Source organism: Erithacus rubecula (assembly GCF_903797595.1).
Source record: "Erithacus rubecula genome assembly, chromosome: 3".
Lineage (NCBI taxonomy): Eukaryota > Metazoa > Chordata > Aves > Passeriformes > Muscicapidae > Erithacus > Erithacus rubecula.
Genome location: NC_136689.1, coordinates 68793193 through 68810728, shown reverse-complemented (window position 1 = coordinate 68810728; position 17536 = coordinate 68793193). Strand labels below are relative to the sequence as shown.

The following is a 17536-nucleotide window of genomic DNA, read 5'->3' as shown; positions in this document are numbered from 1 at the left end:
TTTCTTAGTTTTTTTCCAGAACTTTGCAGTGACTGCCCTTGATGAACAACACTCTATAAAGCACAGAATCCATCAACAATGATACATTAAAAAAAAAAAGTGTTGTAAACATCCACCAAGTATTTTGTAACTCTGTTCCTTGACAACTTCCTTCTTCTTTTCTCCCCACCATCCTCCTTTTCTGCTGCCCTTTCTTCCCTCATTTGTTCCTTCCTTTTCCCCTTTGCTGAGGTAAAGAAACGAATTTTAAAAATAAGTATAAATACCCTTTGTAATGCTATCTAAAATACAGATACTAAGAAATAGTTCTTGCTTCTTCTGTAGCTCCTCCATTCATTCCAACTCAGTGCAGTATCTGTCTGGCAATGTTTTAAGCTTGCACTGAATTCACTTTACACAGGGCAAGGCAAGATAAGAAAGACAATAATCCCAGATACATACTGTGTTGCACAAGCTAAAAATCATCTGAAATTTAAACTGTGATTGGGCTCAAATCCTCACTTTCCCAGCATTCAGTACCTGGCTCCCACACTGTGAAATTCTGATGGCTGGAAATATGCCATGATTGCTGTTAAATGATTCAGGAAGATTATCTAAGTGGAAACAAGTACTCCTGTGCAGGAGCAGGTACTATTAACAAGAGAACTTAGCTGGAGAATATAGAAAAAGATCCACCTTGATACCGGTGCTTAATTCTGAACCACTAATCATAAGGCTTTATTCAATTTCAGATACTTGTTGGCCTTAAAATGTCAAAGAGAAATTCTTTTTATAACCCTCATACAAGAATAATTATTATACTAAAATATAGGAAGAGTCATTGTCTAAATAAATCAAATGCCTGAGAATCCTCTTTATTTAAGAAGAGATAGAAAGGACTGGGAAGGAAAGGGATACAAACCTGCCATCCCTTCCTCTTTGATTGTTCTGAAAAAGAGTATAAAAGAATTTCCCAACAACATATCTCAATAGTGTTTTATATCCTGGTTTAATAAGTGCCTATATAAAGATAAGGCTGTCATGCTTGTTCCAGTGAACACATTCATGCTGAAAGGAGAAAATTTGGAAGAATGAGCCCTGTTCAGTTCATCCTGTCTGTTGTGACTAATGCTTTCAATTCCCACTCACTCTGATAAAAGAACCAACAAAAAGGACAGTAAGTCTGGGCTCTGCTCTAGGCTGTGACATTTACCTAGGCCTGTGTGTGGTTTTGGCCAAAATATCCCTTACCATGCTAACAGTCAGCTGGGAAGGCAGCTTGCACAAATGCCTTTAAGAGCAAGGTGATGCCTGTGAAGGATACTGAGTATTTCATACACCCTGCGAAATCCTCCCTCTGACCAGTACTGCTCTGACCTCTGTCAATCAGCTGCCTCTCTTCCCAGGTTTTATGGCCTGCAGGCACCACCACAATCCCCCATTCACTGGTGCAGGAAGCTGATTCCCAGCACTGAACTGACATGACATTGGTCAGGCAGGTTCAGTAATTATGATGAATCAGCCTCACAGAGGGAGCTGGTTTTCTGACTGGGTGCTATGAGCAAACCACGCATCATCCCCCTTATGCTGACAGAGCTCCATCAGTAGCATGCTTCAGGATGTGAGTGGAGTTTATTCCTCTGAAGAAGGAGAGAGTACAGAAGAACAAGGAAGGGAATGGTTCCTCCTTATCAGCCTAGGTGCTCAGAGAATGAACTGATCTGGAGCCCTCTTCATCCTGTCTGAATTTGCCTAGGGACAGGACATAATTATTATTTCTCCTAGAAAAAGAAATTACACTCCTCACTGGCAAATTTTCTCTGTAAAGCAGATGTTCCTGCACTGATCTGTGCCTTATTTTGAGGCCTCTTCCTCAAAATCTTCCTGTATTCCAGCTCCTTTCAAATAGTACTCACTGTTTAATGCCATTAGCCACTGAACTTTTTCCAACATCTCACTCTGGACCTATGCAAGTCAAAGGAGCACATAACTGTGTTGTGGAAGAATGTGGATCTGCCTTGTAGAACACTATCCCCATTGCTGGGATACTTTGTTGGCTATAACACACAGTTTTCACAAGGGTTGCATAATATTTTTCCTATGTGCTCTTGCAGATACTCGATTGACAGGAGCAGTGATCCGGGACGGTTCTTTTATGTTGACATTACATCGGGAGCACTGATGACTGCAAGACCTCTTGACCGGGAGGACATTTCTTGGCACAACATCACTGTGCTGGCCATGGAGCTGAGTAAGGAGAATGCAGACTGTGCATAGATTAAAGAGATACAGTAGACAAAGCAGGCTGAGAGACCTGAATTCAAAGTTCACATATTGTTATGCACTGAGTGGGAGGGCGCATTAAGTGAATTGCTCCCCTGACATCAACAAGTGAATGCTGCATTTTATTTATTTTTCATGCTCATTTTCACAGGGTGGTGGGAGGCATAGAGGATGGGAATTAAATGCAGAGTCCTTTTTTTTCAATTCATTAGCATCTCAGAGATTTATTTAAAATTCTTCCTGGTGTGTTTGTGGCAGAGTACCCTCACTTCTGAAGGGCTAGGCAGCTAAAGCAAATAATGCAAAAGCTGCACAGCTGCAAGAGCTCCCAGTCCTGCCTGGGAGGATTGAGGGGTGCAGGGACTGGTAGGCAGCAGTGATCCTACACACTGCTAGGTCACTAGTTGAAATCTGCTCTGGTTCAGCAGCAAGTAAATGACATCGCCATCTGCTTGCTACATAAATAATTTGGGGCAGAGTGCTGTGGGATCTTTGAGTGTGCTGAACTCATTATGCTTTTGGGTTTTACAGTGAGCTAAAACTCAACTCAGGATTCATCTGTGCCAGGTACTTCTCAAGGCTGTGAGAAGAAGAAGATGCTCATTTCATAGTGTCAGTATGAAATTTTAGCTGAGTTTGAAATACTGACAGATGTGAGCTTCATAAAGGAGCATCAGATATATATGCAAATAAAAGGTTTGCCTAGTCTTCACCTGAAATTCCTTCAGTTCACATAGCTTTTGCTCAGGATCTCAGTTCATCTATGAGGGGCAGCAGCTTTTCTGCAGCTTGGTGCCAATAGCTGAGTCATTCCTTGTGTCTCAGAAAGCTTCCTGCTAGGCTGTGCCAGAGGTATGGGGCACTTTGAGAGGAAAAAAGTTTCAACAAGCTTGCCCCAATTGCAGTCGACCAGTTTGAAAGCAGGGGGAATATTTCATAAAAGCTGGAGTGACTCTGCCACATGTTTGCAAGCTATTACAGCACATTATGCCTTTCTCTGCCCTTTTAAGTAGTGAGAAGGGTTGAGATGATGGGATTTCACCCCCATCTATTTTGACACTACTTATATTTCCAGCCACCAATGGCCATTGCAATTCCATGAGTTTGTAAAAGCTTCCCCTGTAGCAGCACTTGACGGTGAGGGCAATAGGAAGGCAAGTCTTCCTTTGGTTCCCTTTCCATCAATCCTCTGTCAGTTTTGCTCTGTATGTGTGCAGCACAATGTTTTAATTTAGTGAATAGCTTCAAAAATGTCATAGCTGTGCACTCCTGAATAGGGGCCCTAGTGCTAAAGGTTAGATCAATTATTTCTAAGAGTGTAAATGCAGGTATTCATCTGCCACAAGAACAGGTGTGTTAGTAAGAGGTATGTATGCATATGTGGGAAGCTGAAGGGATTACATTACAAATCAGGGAGAAACAACATAGTTTGAGTATTATCTCAACGACACAATGTGACACATTGTGGAATACAGTACAGTGAACATTTAAGAAAATTCCAGAGTTTATGTAAACTCTCTATTGTTTGTATGAATATATAATTTCTTGCTATAAAGGGAGATATATTTGGAGATAAATGTAAAAAGTGCTACAGCTGAAAAGAAGATGAGAATACTAATATTAAAGAATGTTCTTGTTGTTTGCACCTCTTCTGATCCCTTAATTTTTTTTCTTTCTGATAACAGTTTCATTTTATCATTAAATTGGGGCAGGGGGAGAAGATGATTTCAGGCAGACAAGCACAGCAAGAAAAGCAAATTATTCTGTAGCCACTTAGTTTGGAATTTGTGAAGATATGTGAAAAGATATATGGATTTACTGGCAAAGAAACCTAATGCACCAGTGGGACAGAAACATCACAAATGATGTCATGCAGAATGTAAAATTTTCATTGCAATTTTAAGCTTCACTGAAAGCTTTTCTGTACAATTTCATGTGTTATTACATTTTAAACCCTTCTGTACAAAGTATCAAAGACTTGACACTATTTTTGAGTTCAAGGAACATAAATTCTGAGCAAAAGCATATCTGAACTGGTGATAGAAACTGCCATTTTTAACAGGTTCTAAATAACAAGTCTATCCTTAAAACGGTACCTTCCTAATTCATGCTGCCAGTAGGGAAGCTCAACAAACAGTATTGCCCAGCTGAAGGGCAGTAAAAAAAATAAGGGACATTGTCTAAAACCTTTGCTCAATAAATAGTTCATTGAACTGAACCAGGTTGAAGATTTTTACAGGATTTGTTTGTAAAATATGTGATTAGATGGGAAGGCAGGCTAGACAGAGAGCAGCATTTGCAGCTTCACTCTGAGTCACACAATACTCAAGCCACCACAGCTCCCCATGGGAAAATGTGACTGAACACAAGCTAGTAGTGGAAAACCTGCTTTACCTCTTGAGCAGACTGAGGAGCAGCCTGTTCCCCTTGCCATTTGTTGCCTTTCTTTACATTAAACCTTCTTCTTCCAGATAACCCCTCACAGGTGGGCAGTGTCTCTGTGACAGTGAAAGTCCTGGATGTGAATGACAATGCACCAGAGTTTGCAAGATTTTACGAAACTTTTGTTTGTGAAAATGCCAAAGCAGGCCAGGTGAGAAATGCTTGTAACACCAGGGGTTGGGAAGGGCATGCTGTCCTACATGGAGACAGCATGCCAGGAAGGTGAGTGTTGGAAAGAGGGCTCAGCTACTCACACATTTCATCTGAACTCCTAACAGCAGCCGTCTGTGCTTCATTCCAAAAACAAGCATCTTGCACTGGAAGGAGCACCACATATAGCACCTCTTTTGTTTCTCCTGCATTTCTTTTATTCTCCCAAAGTAGATTCTAGGCTCACTGCATTTTATAGCTGAAATAAAGCCTTCCCTAAGGCATGTGCCAGCAGGCGAACAGCCAGTGTGTCCTGTAGCAGGATCAAAGAGAGGAGAAGTGTTATGAGAAGTGCCACAGAATCAGCCCAGGCCACGTGTGACAGACAAGATCTACTACTAAATGTTTTAAGAACCTTAAGCACACCTGGACTTAGGGGAGCTGGACATAACTTACTACATCAGGTTCAAAGGGGTGCAAAGCAAAATATGTTCTGGTGTGAACTGAAGATGACAGAGAGTCTAAAGCAACACAAGACTTCCCATTGCAAACACTAAACCAGCACCTTCAAGCAAGCAGTGAAGACTCTGCTTCTCTCCCTTCCAAAACCCCATCAAAGCCCTTGAACAAGGTCACCAGTGCCAGAGACAGACATGAGCTCTCCCTTTCTGGACCTGCTGCAAGCTCTGCTGCTGATTGATTGTTGGGAGCCACTTCTTGCTCCAGCACCAGGGTCCACAGTGGGGACTGGTTCCTCCTCATGCAAAGCTGACTAGCTTTAATAGCATTTAAACACATACACACACTTCTCATGATCTGTGAATGAAAAATTATGCAAGTAATATTACTGTGTGTTTGCTGAAGCTTCTCCCAGTTGTGTGAAGCAGAATGAAATCGCTGCTCACTGCTGGGGTAACTGTCCTTACAACTATCAAATATAGGATATCTTTGTCTCATCAATTTACAGAGGTCCTTAATAATACAGACAATAGAAATCATTGCCTAGACCTTTTTTCCTGGTTTTGAAGGGTGAGTGTCCTAGGTAATAAGCTAAGTTCAATATTATTATGAATGCTAATCTGGACTGCTTCCTCCAGCAGAGAATGCTAGATTTTATTGCCACATTTCAAAAAAGTTCTGAAATCAGTTTTAAGGTGGTGGAAGAGCCTTTATGGGCCTGACATTTGCCTTTGAGTCCCAAAATAACTTTCAAGTTAAAAAAAAAAAAAAACAAAGTAGGAAGATTTATTCCTTGTTCAAAAAGATGCCAGCATGTTTATTCAGACAGTGCTCATTGTGCTTTAAGCTGTTAGACCTACTTTACAAAGCCTCTATAAGTGAAGTAACAAATCCTCTTTCTGGATTTCGCATTGTCTTCGTTTCTTTAGTTTGGTGTTATTTATTGCATATGCATTCTGCATGGTTGGCTTTTCTCTCATTTTCACTGACATCTTGGGAAGAATTTTATTGATTTAAAACTAAAAGAGTGGCAAAATAATCAACCTGAAGTCCATTTCTACCCACATAATGAAGCTGAAAGTAAGTATGATCTTTCTTACAAGCTCTCTAATGCACAATGAATCTTCTGAAAAACCTGGGCCCCCAAAAGACAAAAAGAAATGTGCAACAGAAGATAGGGATGCATGAGAGGAAAGCATCTGTTATTTGAGGTAAACTGAGTATCTCCTCCTTTGTTTAAAAGTGATGTGCATGACCATAGCAAAACAGATGACCTCTGCAAGCTTTTGAGTCTCTTCTCGAGAGAAGATTGTACTTCTGGAAGGCAATTTTATTCAAATGCTCCAGTTGCTTATATTTATACATATATATATATACACGTTATCTGTTTGTTTGCTTGTTTATATTATAAATATCTTGCTTCTCACCTGTTTCTACTTTTCTTTTGTGCTCTGTAGCTGATTCAGACAGTGAGTGCCATCGACAGGGATGACCCACAGGAGGGTCAGCACTTCTACTACAGCCTGGCTCCAGAGGCAGCCAACAACCCCAACTTTACTCTAAGGGACAATCAAGGTAATCAGAGTGGACACAGACAGTTAGCTACTCTAATTTCTAATGCCTGAGTTGGATTTGAGAAGCTGTGACTTACAGTGGGTGATAAGACTGCCATTTCAAATAATACCAAGTGACACCTGGTCCTTACAGGCAATCATAAAATGACATACTATTTAATACACCTGAAGGTTATATGATATTTTCTTCTCTATAAATATTCTCTAGCAATAGGCCCCTTTTTCTTTTTCAAGGAAATGTGCCAGTGTTTTGTGCAAATTCAGGTCTTTTGGTCAGGCTGCAGGCATCTCGGATTATCGGAGTGGAAATTGCATTTGCTCAAAAGGAGACGCTTAAAGGTAGGATAGTAACTGGAACTAGAAGACAAATCTGAAGGGAATTACATTGCTCTTTTTTTGTATTCTTCATGTTTTCTCCCAGGCACAGAAAAAGGGAAGGTTTTTGTACTGTTCCAGTCTTTTTCCCCAAGCATTTTTTTTTCTTTCTCCTTGCACATCCTCATCTCCCTAGAGAAAGAGGGATGTAGGGAGGACTCACAGACCCTTAGGGAGGTAACTTGGTGTACAGCTAAAGGTCTGTGTAAGATGACCTAAGTAGAAACTGAAACAGCAGTGGAAAGATTCATGGAAAATCACTGGCATTTGAATATTCTAACCAGTGGAATTTTATTCTTTTGGGAAAGCTTTGGTGGTTTTGAAGCCTGCAGGAAAGTCCTGCCATAGCAGGCCTTTGCACGTCTGTTGTTGATAGATGATCTCCATGGGCCAACAAGGTCTAAAATCAGGTCCACACTAGCCTTCATTAGGAAAGAGGGATGACCTTGAGTGACCTGGTGCAGAGTTTTGAAAGTCAGTATTGAGGGGCTGGGTTTCAGTGTGAGTTTAGTCCATAAAATACCACAAATCAGCAAGCAATTCCAGAATAGATGGGGAGAAAGACTGGCCACCTGCAGCATCCATGGCCAGCCTCCAAGCCTAGCCTTGCTCCCCACGCATGCCTACTTGTCACACCTGCTTCCATAAGCCCCTATCTGAGCCTCTCCAGGCATATCGAAGAGCAACAGAAAGTCTTATAAAGAATCCCATGCTTTCACTAACCAACATGTCTTAAAACATGCTACTTGCAATGTCTGGAGCTGTCCTTCACAGCACGCTAATGCTGTTTCATCCAAAAAAATTTTTTTCTGTAGTGCCCCTGAAGCCTCCCCACACAATTTCTTGCATTTTTATCTCCTTCTTTCTCTCCACGTCTTTTTTATTTGTGAGTATATATTGCCAAAATAAATGAACAAATATAACACAACAATTGCTAAAGCATTTGGTAAAGCAAGCTCATTTCATCCTCAAGGCATTGCTCTAAAAAAAGAAACTCACAAAACTCCCAGCATCAGATGCACTTTTTCTGTCTAAGGCCATACTTGCAATAATTTATAGTGACAGCAGTGACTGAATGGCTGTGTTTCCCACTCTCTATAAAATACCAGTTTTCCAGATAGATAGACAGATAGATAGATAGATAGATAGATAGATAGATAGATAGATAGATAGATAGATAGATAGATAGATAGATAGATAGATATGTGTATGTATAGCTATATATCTCACAAGAAGCTTAGGGTACTATTATTTACTAATTTGAAATAAAAATATTAAGTATCAAACCACTGACTAGTTGAACAATCCACATAGTAAGCCATAGTATAAGAAGAATATTAAGCTTAAGAAGAATATTAAGCTTTTAGAGAGCATCCAAGGAAGGGGCATGAGGATGGTGAAGGGTTTGAGGGGAAGATGTATGGGATGCAGCTGGAGTCACTTGGTCTGTTCAGCCTGGAGGAGACTGAGGGGAGATCTCATTGCAGTCTATAATTTCCTTGTGAGGGAAAGCAGAGGGGCAGGTACTCATCTCTTCTCTCTGGTGACCAGTGACAGAACTCGACAAAACAGCATGAAACTGAGTCAGGGAACGTTTAGGCTGTATATGAGGAAGAGGTTTTCCACCCAGAGGCTGTATGAGCACTGGAAAGGCTCTCCAGGGAAGTGGTCACAGCACCAAACCTGTCTCAGCTCAAGAAACATTTGGGCAAAGGTCTCAGGCACACAGTGTGACTCCTGGGGTATCCTCTGCAGGGCCAGGAGTTGGACTCAATTATCCTGATGAGTCCCCTACAACTCAGCCTATTCTATGATTAAGGGTTTATTTACTGCCTCAGCTATTTGGAGTGCAGTAGTCATTTCAGTAAAAATAATTTATGCTTATATTTTCATCTAGGGGCCACTGAGAACTATATAAATCATATCACTTAGGCACAGAGGGGGTAACTATACCATTTGTCACAGGGTGGCTAGACAAGAAACAGAACACACTTTGCTAGTCACAGCCTGTGCCCATAAACACAAGGCAGGAATGCTTCCCAGGCTGTGGGAAGGCACTGTTAAGATTAGCAATTGTGCTGATTACTTGGTTGTCCAGTATAGCAGTAAGAGAAACTGCAAGATGTGTAGCCTTCTTGGCAACAGTTAAAACCTTGATTTATACTGAGCAACAGATAGATCACGGTTTGCATTCTGATGAGCTGTTTTACATATTTTTTTGGCCCTTGTAATTTTAGTCTCTGAGAACTTCTTCAGTCCATTCATTCTTTGCATATCTTCTACAGACAGAGAAATCCTATATAGATGGGGATCTGGGGCAAGGAGAAATTAAGCTACTTACACGCTGGGTTCTCTTTGAGTTCAGTAAAATCAGAAATAGACATGTTAAGTAGCTGCAACAATCTGGGCACAAATGGCTTCTCAAGGCCTTAAAGGATAAATGTGATGAAGCAGGGAATTAAGCTGATTCTCCCATCTCTCTGGTGTCTGCTGTAGGGCATTAGCAAGCCATCCCCTCTCCACCTTCTTCCAGGTAAGACTATGCTGGGAAAAAGTTAGAGGTTTGTTGCAAGAATGAGCAACAAAATAAGCTTATTGCATTTCCAGATTAAATTCTGAGCTGATCTTCTCTTGAACCTTAATCACTGCCCTCTGTCTTTGAGAACCAGGAACTGTTGAAGAGAGAAGCCTTTTTAATAGATGCAGGATCAGGATCAGTCATACCCCCACCAGGTCTGTCACTGGAAGCCTCTGGCAGTCCTTTGCATTACAATTAAATTTGTCCTGGGAAAATTTTTAGCTATTTCTGCCTTCCCTAAAGCTGTGGTCTACTTCACACATGTAAGCAGTGAGCTGAAAATCCTCAGGGAAAGGTGTGACTCTTTCCCCAACCCAGTCATGTCTAGATTGCCTGCTTCCTTGTGTTCTTTCTCCCACTCCTGGTGGAATATTTCTTTATATTATTCCTAACTCTTCATAATTATTACAATCCATTTTTAAAATCTAACAGAATTGTCAGGCTAATCATCCCCAGTTCTTCTGCAGGTGTGTGCAGAAAGAAACCAAGTCTTTCTTGTGAGAAGAGCAGTGGTTAGCTCTGATCTCAAGGTTGGGACCTGCACTGTGGTTCATTCCCCTGACCTCTCCAGAGAGGTACATAATTTCCAGTGAGGCAGAAAACTGCAGGAAAATGGTGCTCCATGGCTTGTTCTCATAACCACACAAAGACACCAGCCTGCATGCCTGTGGGAAACTAGTTTTCACATAAATGTGGAACCAGCCATGCTGCAATTTTCAGCATCTCTGCTCAGTGTTGGAGCTTAGTGCTTGCCCTCTAGGAGCCAAAGATGCTGTGTTGGAAGATGGGAGGAAAATATTGTGCATTCTTATCATGCCTGCTTTTATTTTTTTTTTTTTCAATATAATGGGGCTTTCATGTCCTCACAAGCACTCTTCTCTTACTTGATGGCTAGGGCTTAGCAGACATCAAATTTGGAATAAAATTGTGTATTCCAGTTTGTGCCATGCTGCATCACATTCCAGCGTGTCCTTCGCACTGCACTAGCACGTCAAATCACATTGACTTTTGATGAGTCACACAATAAGCTTTGGCATCAATGTATTTCAGCTGGAGAGTAACAGGTAGAACAATTCTTTAGGGATGATTTGGATGCCTGCCTAGTACAAAGCAAATGAAACAAAAGGCCCAAAATGTAGAGCTGGGACTTACAAAGAGAATTCAATCACCAAGAACATTTAAGACTTGGATGATATGGTCAGTGCATCACAGCAGAAGGTATATATACATATATATCTTTCAATATTAGATTACAGAAATTTTGTTTTGGCCTGAGAAAAGAATTATTAAAAACCCTTGAGATCTCTCACTAGCTGATTTTGCACAACTTCTGTCAGGTTCTCTGCCATGACTTCTTTTACAGGCTAAGTATGACCAACTCAGAATAATTAATTCTTTTTCCCCTCACAAAGAGCAATTTTACATGAAATTAAGGTTTGCTGTCACCTGAATAGAAGTTGTGACTGCTATTGTAAGTCAGTTTAAAGAAAGTGAATCTTTCACCCAGGAAATGGAGAAACAACCGAATTACTACAGTTAGGGTGACTCAAGTATTTTCATTACAGAGCATAAATGTAGGCACTTTACCACTTTCTGCCTTTGGGATTCTTTTCCTCATGCCAAAACAGGCCCAGTGATGAACAGATGTGATGTTAATAGCTGTGGAGCACATATAGAGGGCACATAAACAGCCCAAGGGAGAGAAAGCACTTGTATGTGCCCCAGGAGAGAGAAGGGAAAGGTTTGAGCAGGCAAGGGCACCTGTCCACAGCATTCCCCTTGCCCAGGAGCCATGGGAGACACAGGGTACTGCTCCCTGATGGGTTTTGGGACACATTCCAGAATCATAGAGTCATTTAGGTTGGAAAAGGCCTCCAAAATCATTGAGTTCAATTGTTAATCTAATGCTGCCAAGTCCATCACTAGACGTGGCTCCAAGTGCCCCATCTTCACACCTTTTGAGTGTCTCCAGGGTGGTGACTCAAACATTTCCCTGGATAGCCCTTTCCAATTACTGACCATCCATTCAGTGAAGAAATTTTTTCCTAATACCCAAGCCTCCCCTGGCACAATTTGAGGCCATTTCCTCTTGTCCTATTGTTTGTTTCTAGGAAGAGACCTACCTATGTCTCCATACCCACTGCACATACTCAGAGCTGCGTTGCATATCAAACTTTGGGATTTCATCTTGCACCTGGTGGGTTTTCCTCAAAGCTCCAGCTCTTGGGATCACACAATTTAACAAGACACTACAATTTCACTGTATGTTTGCATGCAGACATGCAGCACACTTTTATATTTTTGGAGTAAAAGCTTGAAATATCATTGACGTACAATAAAAAGACCCTGAGATTCTTTTTAAAAACATGTCACAGATTTAAATTAATCTTACAAATTGTGGAACCTGACATCTCAATACTTAGGTGTGCCTTTACTCTTTGATGCCATAAGATTTGCAGCACAGAGTTTGTAACTTGGACCACAGTTTAAGTCCACGAGACAAGTCTGACTAGTCTAGCTTGAGTTTGCCTATATTACATAGTTGGCTGTATATGATGCTCCCAATTTCCCTTCAAAAAGCCATCAAATCATTTTTGGTGTCCAGGCTACAGTAGATAATATAGCTCAATTTATCTACATGTAACCTGAGTCTCTACACTGAAAAAAACTTACCTATAATTTAAATCTTTAGCAGTGAATGAACACAGAAATAATAAGAAAATAGAAAACTTCTGTGTTTATATTTTAGGTTTTTTCACAGTCTACTTGTGATCAGATATCTTGCCATTCCCAGGCAGCAGTCCCATTGTGCTAATCCACCTGGGGATAGCCGATCAGCATCCTGTATTTTCAAGTACAGCAAATGTATATTGGTAACAACTAGGAGATGCAGATGACCAGACTGTATGACCTCTTTTGAACCAAGAGAACAGGAAACAAAACTAAATAATAAAAGAAACTGCATTAAGATCATCTCCCAAAAAGTGTCACAGCATCAGTGCACAGAATCAGAGCTTGTAGGTCGGCCAAAGTGAAAAAGTACCTGTGTTCCCCATTAATCTTTCCTAGCTCAAGCCTTGAAGACATGTAAAAGACAATTTTTATGCAAGTTCCTTTAGACTCCTTGGTGAGCCAGATCACATTGGAGACATTCAATCTTCAAATTTCCAAAAGTCTCTGAAGATACAAGGCTCAAAGTCACCACTGACAAAATCAACACTCATCTCCAAAGAGTTTTGCTTTGGCATCCTGAGATGAGAATTGAGAACAGCTTCCTGAATCCACTTTCCACCTTTTTTTCCACTTTTTTTTAATTAGGAAACTTGGTGCACATTCTGAGTAATTTGAGGGAGGAGATAGGAATTCAAATGCCACTGGTAAATTTTGACATTTAAAAAATCATGCTGAATGTGATTTTTATGAATATGAAGGAAAAAGCCCCAAAGGTAGGAATTTCCCTTGAAATGGCCAACAGCAACTTGCTGTTAGGTCACTCTTTTACTATTTTTGTCAGCAGCATCATTTTGATTCCTTTTGATTTAAGTTCTTATAAAAAACAGGCAGTCACACTAAATGAAGCAGAATGGTCAAATCAAAGCAGAATAATTCTGACAATGATGACATGAAGCATTCTGACTTCTTTCTATGGCAGAAGTACTAATAAAATTGCACGTATTTCACAGAAAAAAATGCTTAGTTGCAAATTTTCAACTCACTGCTGCTTTAGGATAGCAAGCTGGGTTTTTTCCTTTGTTCCCTTGTTGCCTCAAGCAGATGACCACGCCATGTATCAACAACCACAGAGTGCCATAACATGTCCACAAGGGTTACATGCCAGCATCTCCAAAATGGTGGCAGCATCTGAGATCTAGAAAAGCTGCTGAGCATAAACAAGCAGAGACAACAAGTTGCCTTTAACTGCTCATTTCTGTCTTGCCCTCTGAAAGCTCTCTTAGCTAAATCTGAGCACTATGAGTTTGCTCCGGGCATGTTATATCAGAAGGGGTAAAGGCACCTCCTAAGGTGAGAAGGACTGAAACAGGGAAGCAGAGGCAAAATTACTAGTAAGGAACTGATCAAAAAAAAGAAGAGAGAAAAAAACGGGCTGTGGGTCTAGGACTGACTATTTTCATTGTTTCTGAGCCGAATGCATTTGCTGTGCACGTAAGCTGTTCTCTGTGTTGATTTCCTGCCCCCAGACAACACGGCGTGGATTCTGACGAGGCGCTCCGGCTTCCGGCAGCACGAGCAGAGCACCTTTCACCTGCCGGTCGTGCTGAGCGATGGTGGGCGCCCGGCGCGGAGCAGCACGGGCACGCTGACCCTGCACGTGTGCAGCTGCGACGACGAGGGCGCCGTCATGTCCTGCAGCGCCGAGGCCTACGTGCTCCCCGTCAGCCTGAGCCGAGGGGCCCTCATCGCCATCCTCGCCTGCGTCTTTGTCCTGCTGGGTAAAGCCTTCCCTGCGTCCTGGGGGGACAGACTCCGGTGCAGGACCCAAACACACACATCTGTCTATACATGTGCATGTGGACACACGCATGCCTGAAGGGCCAAATCAAGGAGCCCGTGGTGTAGTCAGCTGCGTATGGCTTCAGGCTCTGGACTGTAGGAATGGGGAAAACTATGGCCTGCAAATATTTCTGTTGGATGCCAAGTGTTCTAAGGTATCTGATATGGCCGTGCTTTCTGCAAGGGTATGGAAGTGGGAAGTATTCAGAGTTGTGGCTTGGGGCAGGTTAGTTTCTCATCCTACTCCACAGGAAACAGTAATGGTAAGCTCAGTTCCATTTTTTGTCTTGGTGAGTGATATCCCCACCTCCATCCTTTTTCCTTGAGACTCAAATTTAAATGGTTTCTGTGCTGTAGTAAAGGGGCTGAGTGTCTTGCACGAGTTCTGTCTCCACAATTAAATTTCATGCTTTCCTTGCCCAGACATCCTATGTCCCCTGTTAGCTGCTGGTATCAAAAGTTCCCTTGTTCACTCTCAAATCATGAGATACTAGTTCAAAACACACACTCCCTGAAATTTAGGGGATCTAGTTTGAGGAACAGTGCAGTAAGATAAGGAAAAATTCTTTAAAAGTGCCTCAGTTCTGGCTCTTCAAAAATTCTGGCTCAGTTCAAAATTTCAGTATCCAAAATCTTTGCTAAGTTCTAACTCTGGAAAGAGTCACCAAGTGATGGCACATTTTCAGTAGCAAAAGGCTTTGGTGCTGGTATGACCACTTCTCCCCAAGCTAATAAGCCCAGCAAGGGCGAGGGGCACCAGCACTGCAGCATTGCAGGAAGCTTGCAGATAAAAAAAAAATTCTTTGCAGCAGACTAAAGGGGGGTAGCTCTGCATTTTGCTGTGTAGGCAGACATATCACTGTGGTGCCTTAGCACCATCCATCTCTGTCACAGGCAGTGGCCAGCCCAAGGCAGGCTGCAAAACTCACCCGCAGAGCAGGGAACAGAATATCTCCGTGGCTATGCTGCTGCAGATAAACTGTTACTGACCTCTGAGCTGGATAGCTTAACAGTGGCAAGCACCACTGGATATACATGTCCTAAGTGTCACCAAGAGTCAAGAATTCAGGTGGGAAAGGGGACAGATTAGCAGGACCTCAAGTACCAGTTTTGACTGGGGAGTGAGAGAGGGATATTTCTACACCCCTCAGCCTACAAACACCGCAGCTCTTTAAATCCAAGGCGGGCTAGTTGGGCTCACCTAGGGAAAAGTGGGAAGCCTGGCAAGATCTGCTCCTTGCTGACAGCCCCGTGTCTCACTTGGCTCCCGCAGTGCTGGTGCTCCTCATCCTCTCCATGCGGCGCCAGCGGAAGCAGCCGTACATCATCGACGAGGAGGAGAACATCCACGAGAACATCGTCAGGTACGACGACGAGGGCGGCGGCGAGGAGGACACGGAGGCCTTCGACATCGCCGCCATGTGGAACCCGCGGGAGGCCCAGCTGGTGGTGAGGAGCCGGCAGGACATGCTCCCCGAGATAGAGAGCCTCTCCCGCTACGTGCCTCAGGCCTGCGTCATGGACAACAACGTCCACAACTACGTGCTGGCCAAGCTCTACGAAGCTGACATGGACCTGTGGGCGCCTCCCTTCGACTCCCTGCAGACCTACATGTTTGAGGGGAGCGGCTCGGTGGCGGAGTCGCTCAGCTCCCTACAGTCCGTGACCACAGACTCAGACCAGAGCTACGACTACCTGACGGACTGGGGGCCGCGCTTCAAGAAGCTGGCCGAGATGTACGGGGCCACGGACAGCAGCGGGGCGCTGTGGTAATGGCCAGGAATGGCAGAGGGCTTTCCATGTCAAACGGTGTCCAGCTCGGTCCATTCTCATCAGATGCTTCCATGGACGTGGGTGAGGCCTCATTAAAAAATAGCAATACAGTGCTTGGATGAGAATGGGAAGAAGGGTGCGAATGAAGGTCTCTCTGGATCAGCTTTACTCAGTTAAATTAAGTCACATTTTTGAAACTTTGAGAAACAGAAGGAAGGAAGTTTTTTTCCTGGTTCTTACAGCAAAATTGGAGAGCTCCACACCTAGAATATGGCATTGCTCTCTCTCTCTCTCTTCCTTTCTCTCTCCTTTGTACACGGCAGCTTACTGAACTCTATACATCAGGGTTCAAAGATCTGTAAACTTCAGCTGTAATCTCCAACTCACTGAGAAATTGTCACCACAGAAGAGTTGCTTCCTAGCGGTCTTTTTTTCCCCATTAAAACAGAAAATAATTGCTTGCTAACAAAAGAAAAACAATTCACAAAGCAGAAAATTGAAGCTGGAATTTCAGAGGGCTCCTTGTAAACTAAACTCCTCCCTCTGTTGCTAACAGAGTTCTTTTTTAATCCTTTAGAAACAAGGCTGAGGTTGGGGGTTTTTTTCCATGTGACTGAGAGGGCTGGGGAAGAGGCTTTGAATTTCTGCTCTAGTTTAATGGCTGATCTGTGAGTCATTGGCGTTAACACTAATCCATCTCCTATCAAGTTTGTGTAAATTTATTCTTGACTCTTTAAAACCTGACTCCGCTAAACTGCTCAGAACAGAACCAGAAAATCTGCCTCTTTTGCACTGTAGATGTCTCTTCCATGTGCCAAATGTGAAGATTAGATTCTACCAATGAAAGCCAAATAAATTTTAAAATAAGAAAAAGCTATATTTGGTAACTACATGGGTTAGATGGGCTTTCCTAATCTGTGTGAGGTCAATCCAAGGGATGTTTACATACTGTAGATAACCTACTTGAACAAATGCAGTATTATAGACCAATAAATGGATGTAAGAAAATTACATGTATAAGTTTTGTATATTTGTTAATTTTGGTAATAAATATGATGTACTGCATACAGTACAGTACCTTAGCACCTCTTTTAATAAAAGTTAAACAGAAGGGAAAGTCTGATGGCAATTTATTGACTGCTTTGCACACAGCAGTTAGTGCTTATCTGCAGCTTTATGCGCCTTGAGCATCAAGAAAAAATGGTTCATCAGCATCATGTCAAGGAGACAAGGCTTCAGTTTGCAGAATCGAGCAGATTGTCTGCTTCTTTTATCATTGTTCACTTGGACATTGCCCCTAGCAGTGAATCAGCCCAATACAGCCCACCAAACTAGATACTTTTCTAATCGAATCACGCTGAGGTCAAAAGAAAGTCTTGCCTGATGTTTTTGAAACATTAAGGCTGGGGCA

At 42.3% G+C, this 17536-nt stretch overlaps 1 protein-coding gene across 1 annotated transcript in view; it reads left to right on the top strand.

Moving 5' to 3' along the window:
* Positions 1 to 17242, top strand: part of CDH20 (cadherin 20) — a 117221-nt gene extending 99979 nt beyond the window's left edge. Inside the window, 5 exon segments of the mRNA XM_079302451.1 lie at positions 2094 to 2230; positions 4734 to 4855; positions 6771 to 6888; positions 14040 to 14291; positions 15626 to 17242. Coding sequence (XP_079158577.1) covers positions 2094 to 2230; positions 4734 to 4855; positions 6771 to 6888; positions 14040 to 14291; positions 15626 to 16125 — 1129 coding nt within the window. The 3' untranslated portion in view covers positions 16126 to 17242.
* Positions 17243 to 17536: the final 294 nt, after the last annotated feature.